Raw genomic sequence first — 17,131 nt, 5'->3', positions numbered from 1 at the left:
GTAATCACCAAGTGATCCATCCCCGTTGCCCATTCTCAGCTTTTGGCAAAGAGAGGCTAGGGACACTAGCACTACCCATCCTAGCTAATACCCATTGATGGACCTATCCTCCATTAACTTATCAAGTTCTTTTTTGAACCCTGTTATAGTCTTGGCCTTCATAACATCCTCTGGCAAAGAGTTCCACAGGTTGACTACGCATTGTTTGAAGAAATACTTGCTTTTGTTTATTTTAAACCTACTGCCTAGTCATTTCATTTGGTGACCCCTAGTGCTTGTGTTTATGAGAAGGAGTAAACACTTTTTCTCCACAACAGTCTTGATTTTATAGACCTCTATCATATCTCCCCTTAGTCATCTCTTTTCCAAGATGAAAAATCCCACTTTTATTAATCTCTCCTCATACAAAAGCTGTTCCATACCTCTAATTTTTGTTGCCACTTTCTGAAACTTTTCCAATTTCAATATATATATATTTTTTGGGATGGGGTGACCACATCTGCATGCAGTATTCAAGATGTGAGTGTACCATGGATTTATATAGAGGCAATATGATATTTTCTGTCTTATTATCTATCCCTTTTTTAATGATTCCTAACATTCTGCTTTTTTGACTGCTGCTGCACATTGAGTAGCTGTTTTCAGAGAACTATCTACAATGACTTCAAGATGTCTTGAGTGGTAACAGCTAATTTAGACCCTATCATTTTATATGTATAGTTGGGATTATGTTTTCCAATGTGCATTATTTTGCATTTATCAACATTTAATTTAATCAGCCATTTTGTGGCCCACTCACCCAAAGTTCTTTAAAAGTTCTCTGGGCAAGTAATTTTCCCCGTTTTACTCTAGAAGATTATGAACCAAAAGAATCACCAGTGCATTTTTTGTAATTATAATAAATCACATCCTGGGAACAGCCCCTGAAACAGGCTAGATAAGCATAGAGAAGTAAATAGAAAATTTTTTGCTGTATATAAAGTTATGCTTGGTGGTGCTTTTATTTCATTTCCATTTTGAGGGTTAACAAAAATTATTATAGGCATGAAAAGACTTCTATCTGTGAAAGCCTGAAAAGACTGGGACTATTTATTTGAGAGAGAAGATATCCAAAATAATGAATGGCATAGAGAAGGTAAATCAGGCACTTTTTTTTTTTTTCTTTAATTTACCTTTTCTTTTAATACAAGAACTAGGGATCATCCAATTAAATTTAAAGGCACCAAATTTAAAACTGATAAAAGGAAATACTGTCAAAGTTGGAACTCATTGCTAAGAGAGATCGCTTGGGCCAAGATCTTAGTAGGATTCAACATAGGATTAGCTGTTTGCATGGCTAGTGAGACTATCCACTTTACAGATCAGATAAATAAAACTAAAGTTGGGATTGAAAATCCTATGCTTTGAGGCATAGGAAACCACTAAATGAGTAATAGGATTAAATTACTCTGTGCACATGTATGGAGAAGGAACTGTGTTAACTTGAAATTGTTTGATATGAGATGTTATAGGATCAGTGTTAAGTGGAATTGAATGATTGTTGTGGGACCGAGACCAAAACAAACGTATGTTCTGGATTGAGTTTCCTTGCAGGAGTTTAAGAGCTTCTGCATCTCTGTGCACCCAGTGTCATATGTTCATTTTGGTCTTGGTCTTGGAATTTTGGGAGGCTGAATTTGAAGGAAATTTGGCTACTGAGGAAAGAGGGAGCAGGATTGCTGAGGGAGTTGGGGAGCTAGACTGTCATCAGGAAGATAAGTGCTGCTGGGCTTTTATAAGATGAGACTGTCTCTAGTGGAGTAAGTAGTAGACTGGTTATTGAAAGCAATTATTTGGTTTTATGTTGTGTTTAATGTGGTTAAAGTTTAGCAGGTGGGTTTTTTTTTTAAACTCAGAAGTTGGAGGCATACTCAGTTGGTGGGTTTGAAGAGATTTGAAGAGCCCTCTAAATAGATAGGAAAAGAAGCCAGGATTGCCCAATATTTACAGACGTGTGTTGGATCATATTAAAGAAGTTCTGTATTAAAATCACAAATGAGGTTGATTTCCCCATGGTTTGAATTTCACGGTATTACTGGTTAAGAGGTCTCTTGGTTTTTGGTACTGTTTCTCTCCCTCTCTGTGAAACTTGCATGCTGCTAATTGTGTTAGTACATTCTAAGACAGTCTGTAACAACAGAAACAACACCCAGAGACTCCCTGCCCTTTTGTTGTATTCATCTCGCTTTAACAATTGTGATTAAAATAGAGATGGAGGATGTATGTGGATGGATGCTTGGTGTGGATAATAACTGAATGATCAGGGAGGTTCCAGCCTAAGAATTCAGTATCCATCAGCTGAAGAAGGCGTCAAGTGGAAATAACCAGAAGTCCCACAGAGGGCAGACTGGAATCCACCCTCAAGGATAGGAGAACCAAAGAACAAGGTAACATCTGGCAGCACGGAGCTATCAGGATTGTGCCATCTGCTGATTGATTCAGCAACAGCATGATGAAGCAATTCCCATAGACTGGCATAGGAAGAAATTCCTATAAAAATGGACTCTCGAAAGTGAGAACTTTGGGATCTGATTCTGCAAACCAACTTTCGGAGCATCAGAGGTGCATCTGACAAGGCTCTGCTCCCTCCTCATGTCCAGGCCACCTGGCCAGTGGCTTGGCATGAGCAACTCTAAGGCTGATAACTATAACCCCTATGCAGAACTTGTGTGTGTGTGTGTGTGTGTGTGTGTGTGTATAATTAATATATATATACACCTTACTTTTTATATATATATATATATATATATATATATATAATAAAAGCAGCAATACAACAGTGAGTTTTTTATATATTTCTTTTTATTATTATATTGCCTTGTCCCTTTAAGATCCTGCTGGCTTTTATTTTATTGGTATAACAAGTGTCCTGAGTGGAAGATTAGAGTGTAAAAGGGTTATAGTACTGACCCAGAGAGAACAATGTTGAACGAGGTGTGTGCCCAGGAAGGGGCAGGTCATGACAATTTACAGTTCAGATAAAGGATTTTCACACTACTTCATTTTTATCTTATAGTTCAGGATTTATATAGGAAGTCGTATAGGAATCCTATACTTCATAAAAAAAAAACTACTAAATAATGGGTAGTAAGATATTTCCCTTTGCACAGTTTATTCTAGAATTGTCCATTATACAGTTCTTGCACCTTCCTCTGAAGCATCAGGTACTGCCTGCTGTCAGAGATGGGATGTGGAAATAGGTGGACCACAGGTTTGAGTCAGTCTAGCAATTCTTGTATTTCTATGATCTTTTATTCCTTCTCTTTTTTTTTTTTTTTTATCCATCTCTCATCTTCTTTTTTTCTACTCCCCCTGCTCTTTTCGGATTCTCCTTCCTTTTTTCCCTTTCCATTTCCTCTTGCCCTTTCAAAAACCACAACTTCTCTTTTCTCCCTCCTGTACAGGTGTCAGCCTTTCCCCTGAAGATTGTGGCCCTGCCTACTTTCATTCTTTCACAGGCCTCACCCATGCACTGTATAACTAGCATGCCTGGGCTTGCCCCTGAAAGCAATTTATCATCAGAGATTATGTTAAATTCTAGTCACTATTATACATTTAAAAACCATTTACAAGAACGGGAATTATTGACATAAAAATTACATGAATAAATTCAGGAATTGTGTTCTAAAAATGCACACATTGTTTCTGACTCAGATAATAGTTATACCTAAAATCCAACTTTCATCCAGAACATTTGTTGTTGAATAATTAATTCACAGTGCAATGTGCAATTAACTTTCACCAATGATTTTACCAAAATAAATTTTGATCAATAATGAATTTCACACAGAACTGAATTCCCTTTGTTATGGATTGTCATAAAACAAATCCTGTAATACTTGCTGTTGAATTTTAAAGATTCTTTATAGAGAGACAAGGTGAATGAGGTAATGCCTTGTATTGGACCAACTTCTGTTGGTGAGAGCAATAAACTTTTGAGATTACAGAACACCTTTTCAGGTCTTAATATCCTGTGACCAACCCAACTACAACAACACTGAATGCTGATTCATTATAATTTTACAGTGTTTAAGGTGATTTAAGGTCAACATTTAGCTCATCATTCAGCTTTAAGTTAGCCATTAACCTCTTTTTATAGTTCAGTTTAGATATGATTAACTTTATGAAATCTCAAAGTAAAATTGAGTTGTCATGCAACAATGGGAAAAAATCAGTCACTTTCTTCTCAAGTGGGACGCTTATTAGAATATAGAAAACAGAATCATCACCAAAGCTGTCTCTTTTTGTACTTCACTGCAGAGCTTTTTGCTTACAACCTTCCCAATCCCCCTCCTGTCTGGCTTCCAATTCCAGCTACAGCTTTAAAGAAACAGTACACATAATTTACATATCTATAGGTGTGGGACAATCCAAATGGCTTTTATCTTAATGTAAATGTACTAGTCTGGTAATGAAATTTGGCATGTGCCTCACATAAAGTGAGCCATACAATAGGCAATTACATCTAAACTATGGCACATGGAATATATTGAATAAAATTAAAATACATGTTATGAATATACATATGAGCTAGAGGAATTTGCTGAATTTTAAATTATCATAATAAAATGGAATTTATTGACATCTACCTGCAACAAAGGTTATATATATATATATATATATATATAATATATATATATATATATATATATAACAAAGGTTATATAAAATTTTTTTTCTTGGTCCTATATGTGGTGAGGATCATTGTGATTTAACCAAATTTAGCTTTATAGAGGAGTGTTTTTGTTGTGTGGGTTTTTTTACACTTCAGGAATACATACTCATTTTAAAACTAAATTATTTCAAAGTTCTCTCACTGATGAGTAAATGAAATTGTGTATAACTAGTAAAGGATGATGACTGTCAAACATGAAATAATTTCAATTATGTTATCCTGGCTGCTTCATTCAATTCAGAATGGGATTTTCAAATTCCAACCTTTACCTTTCTTCATTATTAGCAGTACAGTACTTCCACAGTAAAGTATACTCCAAGAAGGTTTTCTACCCATATGTCAGTGGTCTCTGAGCTATCCATTCTTAGATTTAAAAACAGTACAAGTTTTTAGATAACTTGTGGAAGTCACACATTTAAGTGGACAGATATGAAATGTGGTTCTAAAAGGACCTACAGAAAAATATTCTCAACACTGAAGAGAGGAAAAAATGCAGATAGTGTCCAAATAATATTCCATATTAGTTTATTTGTGTATGTAAAGTACTGAAGTTAAAATCTATACCTAAAAGACTTATTTGTGGTGGAAAAAGGATTTAAAGGATCTCTGCAATTTTGTTCCTTTCAGATATGCATACTATTATTCTGGAATAGGATTTGGTGTTCTATTTGCAGCATACATGCAAATTGCATGTTGGACACTGGCAGCTGGACGGCAAATTAAGAGAATCAGATACAAATTTTTTCACTCAATAATGAGACAAGAAATTGGGTGGTTTGATATGAATGATGTTGGAGAACTCAACACTCGACTTGTAGAGTAAGTATATTTTTAACTATCAATTGTGATATTCCCTTTACAACAGTGTTTCTTTACCTATTAAACATGAGCTATATTAAAATGTCTTCAAAATCCTTCTATGAAAATCTAGTGAATTTACTATCTACGTGTTTAAATGTACAACATGGAGAGCCCTGCAGACTGGACTCCTTTACTCTACGAACAGGGATGTGTCAGCAGTGTCCATGCCAGCACCTCATCTTGCCAGGGCAATTAAATCCTGTCCTGAGTGATCATTACCAAGAAGGAAAAATAATAGTTCAGTTTTCATGCACATTGAGGGCCCGAGCTAACAAGATGCTGAATAATTCTGGCAAAAGATCTGGCAACCTCAACTCCCAATCGCTTTCTTCTGCTCACATGAAAGGAACTGCCCTGTCTTTCCTGGGACTCACTAGAGAACTTCCAAATGAGTCCAATATATACATTTAGGAGATGATACAGAATTGATAGATTGGGTCCAGCATGGACATAGTCTAGGGATGACCTTTAACCCTGTTGGAGATCATTGGGAAAAGGTTACATTACATTTTTCCCTGGGGAATGTCCAGTTTTCCAAGGTTGCCTTATATTTTCTCCTCAGGAGAGCTGTCCTGGAGGCAGCTGTTGACAAATATTGGAAAGAGGAATTTAGGGACCCTACAGCCAGTGTGCGCCTCCACACAGTTGTCTATGTGCTTCAAGTGAATCCTCAAGATTTGCATGTAAAGTTTAAGAAAATCATTGAGTCTACAGGGTTTTCTTCCCTGGCCATCTCCCATGTGTGTTTCTGTTGGATGAAACATTCTTAACCTATGTTAGGTGTGGATACAAAGTTTGTTATATCTAAATTAATCTGCAGTTTAGAGCTTTTAGAAAATGTGACAGAATTGACACAGTGTACTGCATCAATACAAAAGCTTTTGTGTTTTCCACACTTTCCTCAACTCTTTGGATGTTTTTGTTTTTGTTTTGTTTTTTTAGTGATGTCTCCAAAATTAATGAAGGAATTGGTGACAAAATTGGAATGCTCTTTCAGTCAATAGCTACATTTCTTGCAGGATTTATAGTTGGTTTCATAAAAGGATGGAAATTAACCCTTGTAATATTGGCAGTCAGTCCTGTCCTGGGACTCTCAGCTGCAATCTGGGCAAAGGTGGGTGAAAGCTGTGAATTTTCACTGAGATGTAAAAGTACACTAACGTGTCCTGTTTCAGGTGAGTGAGCTTCTTAATTTCCTCACTAAGAGTCATAGTACATTTAATTCCTTAGGGCAGTTAAAAATCATAGTTTTAGGCTTGTCTAAACACAAGTTGAATTATAGAACTATACCTATAGTGGTGTCATAAAAATAAAGGGAAGGGTAACCACCTTTCTGTATACAGTGCTATAAAATCCCTCCTGGCCAGAGGAAAAATCCTTTCACCTGTAAAGGGTTAAGAAGCTAAAATAACCTCACTGGCACCTGACCAAAATGACCAATGAGGAGACAAGATACTTTCAAAGCTGGAGGGATGGGGGAGGAAACAAAGAGTCGGTTGGTCGGTCTGTCTGTGTGATGCTTTTGCTGGGAACAGATCAGGAATGCAGTCTCAAACTCTCTCTTAAGTTAGTAAGATAGCTAGAAATGCATTGGATTTCCTTTTGTTTAATGGCTGGGAAAATATGCTGTGCTGAATGGAATGTATATTCCTGGTTTTGTCTTTTTGTAACTTAAGGTTTTGCCTTGAGGGATTTTTTTATTTATTTATTTTTTTTTAAATCTGATTACCAAGGTATTTACCATACTGATTTTTAGAGTTGATTCGTTTACCTCTTCTTTAATTAAAATTCTTCTTTTAAGAACCTGATTGCTTTTTCATTGTTCTTAAGATCCAAGGGTTTGGGTCTGTGTTCACTTGTACAAATGGGTGAGGATTTTTATCCAGCCTTCCCCAGGAAAGGGGGTGTAGGGCTTGGGGGGGATATTTTGGGGGAAGATGTCTCCAAGTAGGCTCTTTCCCTGTTCTTTAACATGCTTGGTGGTGGCAGCATCGGGTTCAAGGACTTGGGGAAGTTTTTAACCTAAGCTGGTAAGAAAAAGCTTTGGGGGTCTTTCATGCAGGTCCCCATAGCTGTACCCTAGAGTTCAGAGTGGGGAAGGAACCTTGACAACTGGCATAGTTAAAGTGATACAACATATCACTAAATGATACAGATAGTGTCCCTAGTGTGGACACAATTTTACTGATGTAAAGTTGGTTCTATTGGTATAGCTTATTCCTGTATGGGAAAGGGAAGAAGCCATACTACTATAAGGCACCCTTACAAGCCCATAACTGTGTACACAGTAGGGGTTGTATCAGTGTAATTATATTGCTAAAAATTCACACACCTAACCAAAATGGTTATACTGGTACAAAAACTTTTAGACCAAACCTTAGTCTCAGAAATAGACTATTTTTTTTTTTTTTTATTCCAGACTTCTTGTTGCTTTTTGCTGGGATTTTCAAAGTGGCCTAAGGAAGTTGGGCCTCTAACTACCATTGAATTTCAATGCAAGTTGAGTGCCTTGATCCTTTGGCTTGTGAAAATTCCTATCTTTGGATACATGTGGAAAATAAAATTATCAAAGTATAAATAGGGTTCTGCTGTGGCTTTTCCTGCTACCTAGCAAGTGTGTGGGGAGCATAGAATCATATATGTAGGACTGGAAGGGACCTTCATAGGTCATCTAATCCAGTCCAGATGTTCCTAGCTGCTGTATGGCCCCTTACAGACTATAGCCAACTGGCATAGGTTAGAGCAGTCAGTAGGCTGCTCTAGTTTATCTGGGATCAGAGTGGTGCAGATCTGCCCTGAGAATCAAACAGGGAGCCATAACCAATTCACTAAAGGCCACCCAAACATACACTTGTGCACTGAATGAAAGCAGAAAATCTAGGTTTCAGTTTTTGATAGAGGCTAACACTAAAATTTAATTTTTATATAATTGATGTATTCTTATAAGTGGTCTGGCCCATTCTATGGTATTTAAGCAACAGACTTATTTTCTGGAAAATGGCATTATAATATATTTTTTGGAAAGAGGAGAAAAGTCTTAAATATGATCAAGCTGATTCAATTTTTCTTTGAACGAAAGGGTTAAAACATTTTCCTTTTCTACAGATACTCTCTGCATTCACTGACCAAGAACTAACTGCATATGCAAAAGCAGGAGCTGTTGCAGAAGAAGTTCTGGCAGCAATTCGGACTGTGATAGCTTTTGGAGGACAGAAAAAAGAAATCGAAAGGTCAGAAATGTTTTCATTCATCAGCTAGTTTTAAAACTCTTTAGATGTTTTGAATTTTTTCTTTTATCTTCACTGCTGAAAGTCTGTCTACACCAGAGGGTTGACAAAACTGGTTCCTTGGTGAAAGTGATTTTCAAATAAAGGTAGAGCACTATTGTACTCAGTGTATTTTGGGGGTAATTAAGACAGGAAGCTGCTTAATAAGGATGTTCTCTTTTACAGGTTCTATTGTAAGCTGTATAACTTATTTTTTTTCCAGAGCCTCACAAAAAAAAGACATGGTCAGTACCCCAAAAGATGTACAATCTAACTTCAATATCACACAATAAGCGACAGACAAAAATGGCGAATGGGGAAAGAAAAGACAAGGGTAACACTAATAAGATTATGTGGTTACTCAATAAGCCATGGCATGTACACACCTTGGTAGTTCCATTAAGTTAGGTTCATTTATTCTTATTGTATTATGGAACAGCATTCTTGTCATTTGTCCTGACCTTTTTATTTAAAGAGGACCATCAGAGCCACAAATATTGGCAGAAACTCTCCTCTGCCTGGTTGCTGAAGGTGAGAGGGGCCATGCAGCTCATCTCAGCAGCTTTCTTAGGGTTCGCATCCCCATAGTATGTGATGCACCTTGTCAGTGGTCTCCTCTTACTCATCCACAGAATTTCTTCTTCCAGCCTCTGGTACATGACACTGTGTGCCCTGAATCAAGTCACTTAATTTGCTTGTACCTCGGTTCCATCTGTCATAGGGTGACTGGTCTCTTTAAAGGGCGATAGGCCAGCACCCCTCCCTGGGCCATAATTATTAGCTGCTTCTGAATCCAAGGGGACAGGACTAAAGGATCAGGTAATAGGTTAATGGACACCTGGACCTCTGAAAAGGCCTGAGAGCGAGCAGTCCTGGGGTGTAGAACTATAGGCAGGCAGGGAGGGAGAAAACCGAGCCCAGGAAGGGGTTGAGAACTGCTCCCAGGTGGCTTCCCCTGGAGTACTGAGTGCTCTATAGTGGAGTGGGGGAAAGACTCACAGGTAGCCCTTAAAGAGGCTGGGAGCAGCTGAAGAGAAGCCCCTGAAGGGTAGAACTTTTTGTTGGGACTCCTTAGCTGGACTTTTGTTACTCTAGAAAAGGTTGGCTGTTTATGACATGGCCAGAGGTCCAAGCCACATCTCCAGCACTGACCTGTATGTGGAAAGCTGAAGAGACTCACCATGGGGAAGGCAACTGAGGCAGGGAGACCACCAGCAGCACACTCAGCCCGCAGAGGTTGCTGCACAACAATCACATCCCATTGCACTCTATAATATCCTCCAGGGGTGCATGATTATACATTTTTAATGTTTGTGAGGTGAACAGGTATTGTGGTGACAGGACCATTTAAGCACATAGATAAATTTTAAAAATTATGACTCAGCTCTGAAAAATGGTGCCACCTATATTTGAGGCTCTGAATCTCTTGGCCCTCAGTCAGACCTGTGGTTACACAAGTAAATATAACAAATCTGTAGAAAATTGTGGGGAGACAAAAGGGCAACTGCAGGGAGGATGTCTGGAGGTCCTCTGCTGTACTATTTCTATTTCGTGCTTTTAGGATTAAAGACATTTAAAATAAAAAAAATATGAGGAATAAATTATTACATATTAAAATACCCTGGCAGTTATTTTTGAGACAATTGTTTTCCCAGTCTGCAATACTTCCAGTCTGTGTGTTAATTACAGTACTTGTCTTTCCTGAACAAGATGAATGCAAGCCCTTGAAGGCTTCCCATTCTATTCCCACTTTTTTGGGACCTTGTAGATATAAATCTGACGGTTGGGTGAAATCCTTATCTCAGGTCCCTAATAGGGAACAGCACTGCCAAAACTTTATTATTTTCCTTTTTTAATCTAGGAAAGAAGGGCTGGCTTTTAGGAAACTGAACACAGTTTAGCTAAGGTAGAGAGAATAGACTAGTGTATCTTATAGTGAAATTAATGGACATCCCTTCTCTCTAATCTATCTTTTTTTACAATTGGAGCTGTTAGTCAGCAGGCCTAGTCACAGAAAGCAGGAGTGGTCATTACATTAACTAATGCAAATTTTTGATCTATCTGATTATTTGCTTGTTAAAATGTTGTCTGCACCTGGAAAATGGATAGGCACAGGGGGAAAAAAAGAAATGTGATATGCTAACTTTTTTTTAAATTTCCAACATGCAATTTTTCTTGCAGGTATCATAAAAATTTAGAAGATGCCAAAAACATTGGAATCAAGAAGGCTATTACAACCAACATTTCTATAGGTATTAGTTTCTTACTGATATATGCATCATATGCATTGGCATTTTGGTATGGAGCCACTTTGATATTATCTGATGATTATAGTATTGGAAAAGTCCTTACGGTGAGTGTACCTCAGTAGATGAACAATTTTAATTAAAAATACCAAACAAAATTTTGAGAACTTGTTTAGGTTTTAACAGAATGAGTCTGCACTGAGTTACAACACATGCAACCCTATTGAAGTCAATGGGGATAAATATGCTATACTCAACCAATCATCATCCTTACTCTACAGCTAATTTGCATGCAACAATTTTATTGGTTGTAATGAGTGATGAGAAGACTGCACAAATGTTGAAATATTCAGCCCAGTACCACAGTTCTTCTTAGGTTAATATGCCACCCATACAACAAAATACAAATTCCTCAGGCACAACTGTCACAAATCAATACAAATCTCCCAGCACAACTCACGCACTCACCTGGGTCATCAGTTTATTCTTTCTTGGAGCTATGTGGCCAGAGAGCTATCTGTCCAGGGAGCCACCTGCCCCCCACAACAACACAACCAGCGTGCACACAGCCATAAAACCAGCCCACATGTTACTAAAACTCTTACCATAAAACTATAAGCTTGAGCAGCAAAGGAGTGGGATCTTATAAAGTGGAGTGTCATAAAGAGATCCATTTCTAAAGAGACTATCAGAAGGACTTCCTCTCTCTTTTCCCAAGAAGGTGGGGGAATGTATTTGGTCAGATATGAGGATAAAACTTTTTTTTTTTTTTTTTAATAAACAGCCAGTTTTTTTCAAAATGTCCCATGATTTTTTCAGTTTGGGACAGGGAATGAGGAAGCAACTGAAACTCGAGACTTTCAGTTTCTGAAAAGCATTTTTGGTGAAAAGTTTCAGTTTCTATCCTTTTTGCCAAAAATGGGAAAATTGACAAAAATGAAAATTTTCCATGAAAATGTTTATTGGTCACAAAGCCAGTTAACATCTAAAATATTTTTAGCAGTAAAAAGACTCAGTCCCTAAAGGTTGGTTGTCCTGTTTTGTTATATGTAGATTTGTTTACTTATGTCTGTAGGGGGGTTAACCCAACTCCTCAAACCACCTCTGACTTGTCCCAAGCATCAGCACCTGAGTCTAAGCAATATCCATCTTGGGGTCATCTCATGAAGGAACATGATTCCCATCTTAGTCCCTTTTCTTTCTCTCATCCTTTATCTTTTGCCTCAGTAGCTGCCCTTCCTTCCTTTCCTTCTTTGAATCTAGACATGCTGAACTTGTATAACAAACCATGAAAGATTTTGGACCAATATTAGTAGATATTAATGAATAAATGTAGTTATCCCATTACAGTTTTATGACTGGATAACCTGGTAGCATTCCTGTAATTTTTTTCTTTAGGTCTTTTTTGCTATATTAATTGGAGCATTTAGTGTTGGACAGACCGCACCAAGTGTAGAAGCATTTGCTAATGCAAGGGGAGCTGCCTATACAGTCTTTAATATCATAGACCATGTAAGTATCTTTGCTATGACTATCATTTGAATACACAGGAAGTCAATTTTTTTAAGTCGGGGCTCTCTTTCTGGGTCTGTGATTAGCAGGCACAAAATTGAGTGCAACTTGGTGCCATTTAAATGTCTGTCTGACATGGTGTGGCAATGAGGTATTTAGATATTTAAATGGCATCATGTACACTCATGAATAAATTTTTAGGTGCAAACTTGTGCCTGCAGTTCTCTACTTGCAACTCTGCAGGGTCAAAAAAGAAGCCAGATTACAGCTGAACAGAAAATCAAACCCCCAAAATCCTTGTGAAACTTGCATAATCAAGTATGGTGTGTTTTTTACTGAGAGTCTGTTCTGGGCCACGGTGCTGGAAGCACCACAGGCCTGGCAGGAGTACTCTGAGGAAAAACTAGGCTTACACACACCTGTGAGTTATTGGCTTTATTGAAAGTTAGTGACCCACCTGCAACAGGGACTCCAAGCGTTGCAGTCATGGAGGTGGGGAACCCAGCACACCGGAGCTTTGCCTGGGACGGAGTCCAACGGAGGGGTAGACAGTCAGCATTAATAAGCATTACACAAAAACAGCTCATTAATATAGAATTAGGTACTTTTCAAAGGGGGGCTTTCCGCTACCTGGCGAAGGGCCATGCAAAGCAGCTGTGTCCTTCAAGAACTGTCTATATCCCACAATAAGGAAGCAGCTATCTGTCCCACAGTAACCTCTCAGCTCAAGAAAGCGGAAGTTCCCTGGCTAGGCTGTAACAGTCTTCTTCAGTCCCTTACAGAGTCTAAACAACAGGGAGAAAAACAATAATGGCTCTTGCGAGTCTAAGCTTAGTTTTTTGTGAGATTATATATCTTTAACTATTCATCATTTAAAGGTCTGAGTTAATCCCTGCTTTATTTCCAGTGTTTTGACTGTTTAACATCTACCTTTAATGTCCAAAATGTAAAACAGCTTATTGTTTTCTTATAAATAGGTATGTGTGTATGTAAGCAATGACACTCTGGGAGGTGCATTTATCAGTCACTTGCTCTGTCTACACTAACCTGTTTTTTCTAAAATTTCCAATTCTTGCTGCACTGGTGGTAGCAATGGTTGGAGCACTAGTGTAGGTGGGGTTTACATGCTTGCTGATCTTTTTACAACCAAAGATTCCAGACCTGCTCAGGATAGGATTAGAAGTAATGGTGATTAAAAACTCTGCTTCCCAGTCTACACTAGCACTGCTGCTATTGTCAGTCAGTGGAGCTGCACCAGTGATGGCGCAATTGTGAGCGTTTTCTCAAAGTATAGTAGACAAGGCCTAAGGGCTAGATTCTGCAAGCCTTCAAAACGTGGAACTCCCACTGACTTCATTTAAAAGCCAATGGAGGTTCCGTGGACTGAGAGCTTGCAGAACTGAGTCTTAAAAAGATAAACTATATTTAAATAGGGCTGTCGAGTTAAAAAAAAAATTAATCGCGCTATTGAACAATAAATACCATTTTTTAAAAATTTTCAAATATATGGATTTCAATTACAACACAGAATACAAAGTGTACTATGCTCACTTTATATTTTTGATTACAAATATTTGCACTGTAAAATAACAAAAGAAATATTTTTCAATTCACCTAATACAAGTACTCTAGTGCAGTCTCTTAATCATGAAAGTTGAACTTACAAATGTAGAATTATGTACAAAAAACCCCTACATTTCAAAAATAAAACAATGTAAAACTTTGGACTTGAAGGCTCTAATCAGTCCCTACTTCTTGTTCAGCCAATCATTCAGACAAAAGTTGGTTTACATTTGCAAAACATAATGTTGCCTGCTTCTTGTTTACAATGTCACCAGAAAGTGAGAACAGGTGTTTGCATGGCACTATTGTAGCTGGCATTACAAGATATTTACATGCCAGATGCGCTAAAGATTCATATGTCCCTTCATCTTCAACCATCATTTCAGAGGACATGCGTCCATGCTGATGACTGATTCTGCTCGATAACAATCCAAAGCAGTGTGGACCGACACCTGTCCATTTTCATAATTTGAGTCATATGCCACCAACAGAAGGTTGATTTTCTTTTTTTGGTGGTATGGGTTCTGTAGTTTCAGCATCAGAGTTTTTTGCTCTTTTAAGACTTCTGAAAGCATGCTCCGCACCTTGTCCCCCTCAGATTTTGGAAGAAACTTCAGATTCTTAAACCTTTTGGTTAAGTGCTGTGGCTATCTGTAGAAATCTCACATTGGTACCTTCTTTGCGGTTTATCAAATCTTCAGTGAAAGTGTTCTTAAAATGAACATCATATGCTAGGTCATCTGAAACTGTTATAATATGAAATGCATGGCAAAATGTGGGTAAAACAGAGCAGGAGACATACTAGTCTCCAAGGAGTTCAGTCAAAATTTAGTTAACACATTTATTTTTTTAACAAGCTTCATCAGCATGGAAGCATGTCCTCTGGAACAATGGACGAAGCTTGAAAAGGCATATGTCTGCACCGCCACTTTACAGCGCTGAAACTTCATCACTCGGGTGTTTTTTTTTTTTTTGTTTTCCACACCCCTGAGTGAGAGAGTTTCAGTACTTTAAAGTGGCTGTGTAGACAAGGCCTTAGATTCCTAGAGGTGATCCATCCAGGTCAGGGTGAGGCAGTATGATAAAGGTTACATTGCTGCCAGCTATGCTGCAGCTGTCCTGTGGATAAATAGAAGAACTCAATCTCCAATGCTGTCTACTAAATTCAAACAAGTTTTTATTTTTCTTCAATGTACTCTTTCCTCCCCCCCCCCCCATTGCATATGTAGCTAAGGAGCAGAGTAATGAAGAGACAAAACAGGTAATACTGGTGACATGGGTTGGAAGCCTCACCTGCCAGTGTAATTGTTGATTTCACCCAAGCCACCATTAAAATTCACTTAATATCGCTATATAATTGTTCCATTCTAAGACTTTTAGCAGCTGGCATAATGTAATGAGAATGTCATTAGGAAACATGATCAAATTTACTCTTTTCTTCCTTTTTCATTTCTGTTTGGTGTTTTTGTTCTACCTAGGAACCTCAAATTGACAGTTTTTCAGAGACGGGCTACAAACTGGACCACATTAGAGGGAATTTGGAATTCCACAATGTTTACTTCAATTATCCATCTAGGCAAGATGTCAAGGTACTGGAAGTGAAGCTGACATGCATTCCAAGTTAAAGATAACTTTCTCATTTAGTGACAGGAAAACATCGCTATAAACAAATTTTTATTTTCAAAAGGTGGAGTTAGCAAAAGCTTCCCTCTTTAACTTGTATTGTGTGAAAACCACAAACTGCCTTGTCTTCACTAGGATTTTACCTCAGGTTAGCTAACTTAAGAAATCATTTAGTTTTTATAGTGAAAACAAACCCAGAGTGGCTTTGCACAAAAGTTAAAGGATCTGTTGCTATTATAAACCCAATCCCATATGTTAATGTGTTTATATCAAGAAAAAATATTTTAGGCCATTAAGAATGATGGTGTAATGAACTCCACAAGTATCTATGGTACAAGTCTGATTAAAATTTATTTAAATACAATACATCTTCATTAGGTAATGGCAGTTTCTCTTAAATTTAATTACTTCTTCCTTCCTATGGCATTACAGTGGAGCTCTTATAATTAAGTGTTAGCTTCTATTTCCTGCCCCAAAAAAGTACTAAAATTGTTTTTCAGTGTAACATGAAAATGCCCAAGTGGCAGATCCCCATCTCTCCATCTGACCATAGGTTTCCAAGAGCTCTCTTCATTCCCTGAAGTTGGGTAGGTAGTGCTGACAACTACAAGGGCCCTTCTCTGTAGACCATGATTCTATTTCCAGTCAGGAGTAGGGCAGTACTACAAAACTAGAAGCCTGGGAAGGGATTCTTCTTTTTCTCTTCCAACACAGAGTTTAATGGTATCTTCCATGCTCTGTCTCTCTGAGCAGAGGAGGCATGAAAAGTTAAATCCCCATGGAATGCAGCACTTCACACCAACGTTAGCTGCAAAATGCTGCATTCAAAAGGGATTAGTACAAGAAAACCTGTTTATAGTGAAGTGAAACTTTACTAAAGTGAAGAAACTCCACTCAAAGGTCATGTCTTCATTAGGGAATCCTAAAAAAAACCTCTCTTCATTGGTGAATATTTTTCTGTAAAGTCCCCTAGTGTTGACATGCACTAAAGCTTTATCTACATTTGGGACACTTTCAAAGATTTGCCACCATTGCGAACTCTTGTTCAGATCCACAGGTGACAGCAAAGTTGTGAGCCCTACTGTAGAAAAAATGCTGGCATTTTAAGCACTGTATTATCTAAACATGTTCAGAACAGGTCTAATCAACATTGTACATAAGATGCTCCCATCCCAGCTACATAATGGCTCCCAACATTGCTATCGCTAGTAGAGCAATATTAGTAATAAGACATTATTGCAAAATTTCCCTAGTGTTAGCCAAGACTTTGACCACATCTACACTACCAACTTTCATCATCATCAATTTAACATCAGTGGTAAATTATGGCTATCAATTTTGCCAGT

The 17,131-nt window shown here is 37.9% G+C and overlaps 1 protein-coding gene across 3 annotated transcripts in view; it reads left to right on the top strand.

The window, feature by feature from the left end:
- The window catches only part of LOC119851057 (ATP-dependent translocase ABCB1-like), an 89,618-nt gene that overhangs the window by 29,736 nt on the left and 42,751 nt on the right, over positions 1-17,131 (top strand). For all 3 annotated transcript variants that reach the window (XM_038390257.2, XM_038390256.2, XM_043509379.1), the window contains 6 exons: positions 5,342-5,533; positions 6,518-6,689; positions 8,681-8,805; positions 11,023-11,194; positions 12,486-12,599; positions 15,641-15,751. In XM_038390257.2, coding sequence (XP_038246185.1) covers positions 5,342-5,533; positions 6,518-6,689; positions 8,681-8,805; positions 11,023-11,194; positions 12,486-12,599; positions 15,641-15,751 — 886 coding nt within the window. The remainder of the gene's footprint in view (positions 1-5,341; positions 5,534-6,517; positions 6,690-8,680; positions 8,806-11,022; positions 11,195-12,485; positions 12,600-15,640; positions 15,752-17,131) is intronic.

This window comes from Dermochelys coriacea, chromosome 2 (assembly GCF_009764565.3).
Source record: "Dermochelys coriacea isolate rDerCor1 chromosome 2, rDerCor1.pri.v4, whole genome shotgun sequence".
NCBI classification, from domain to species: domain Eukaryota; kingdom Metazoa; phylum Chordata; order Testudines; family Dermochelyidae; genus Dermochelys; species Dermochelys coriacea.
This window is presented reverse-complemented; position numbering and strand designations above follow the sequence as displayed.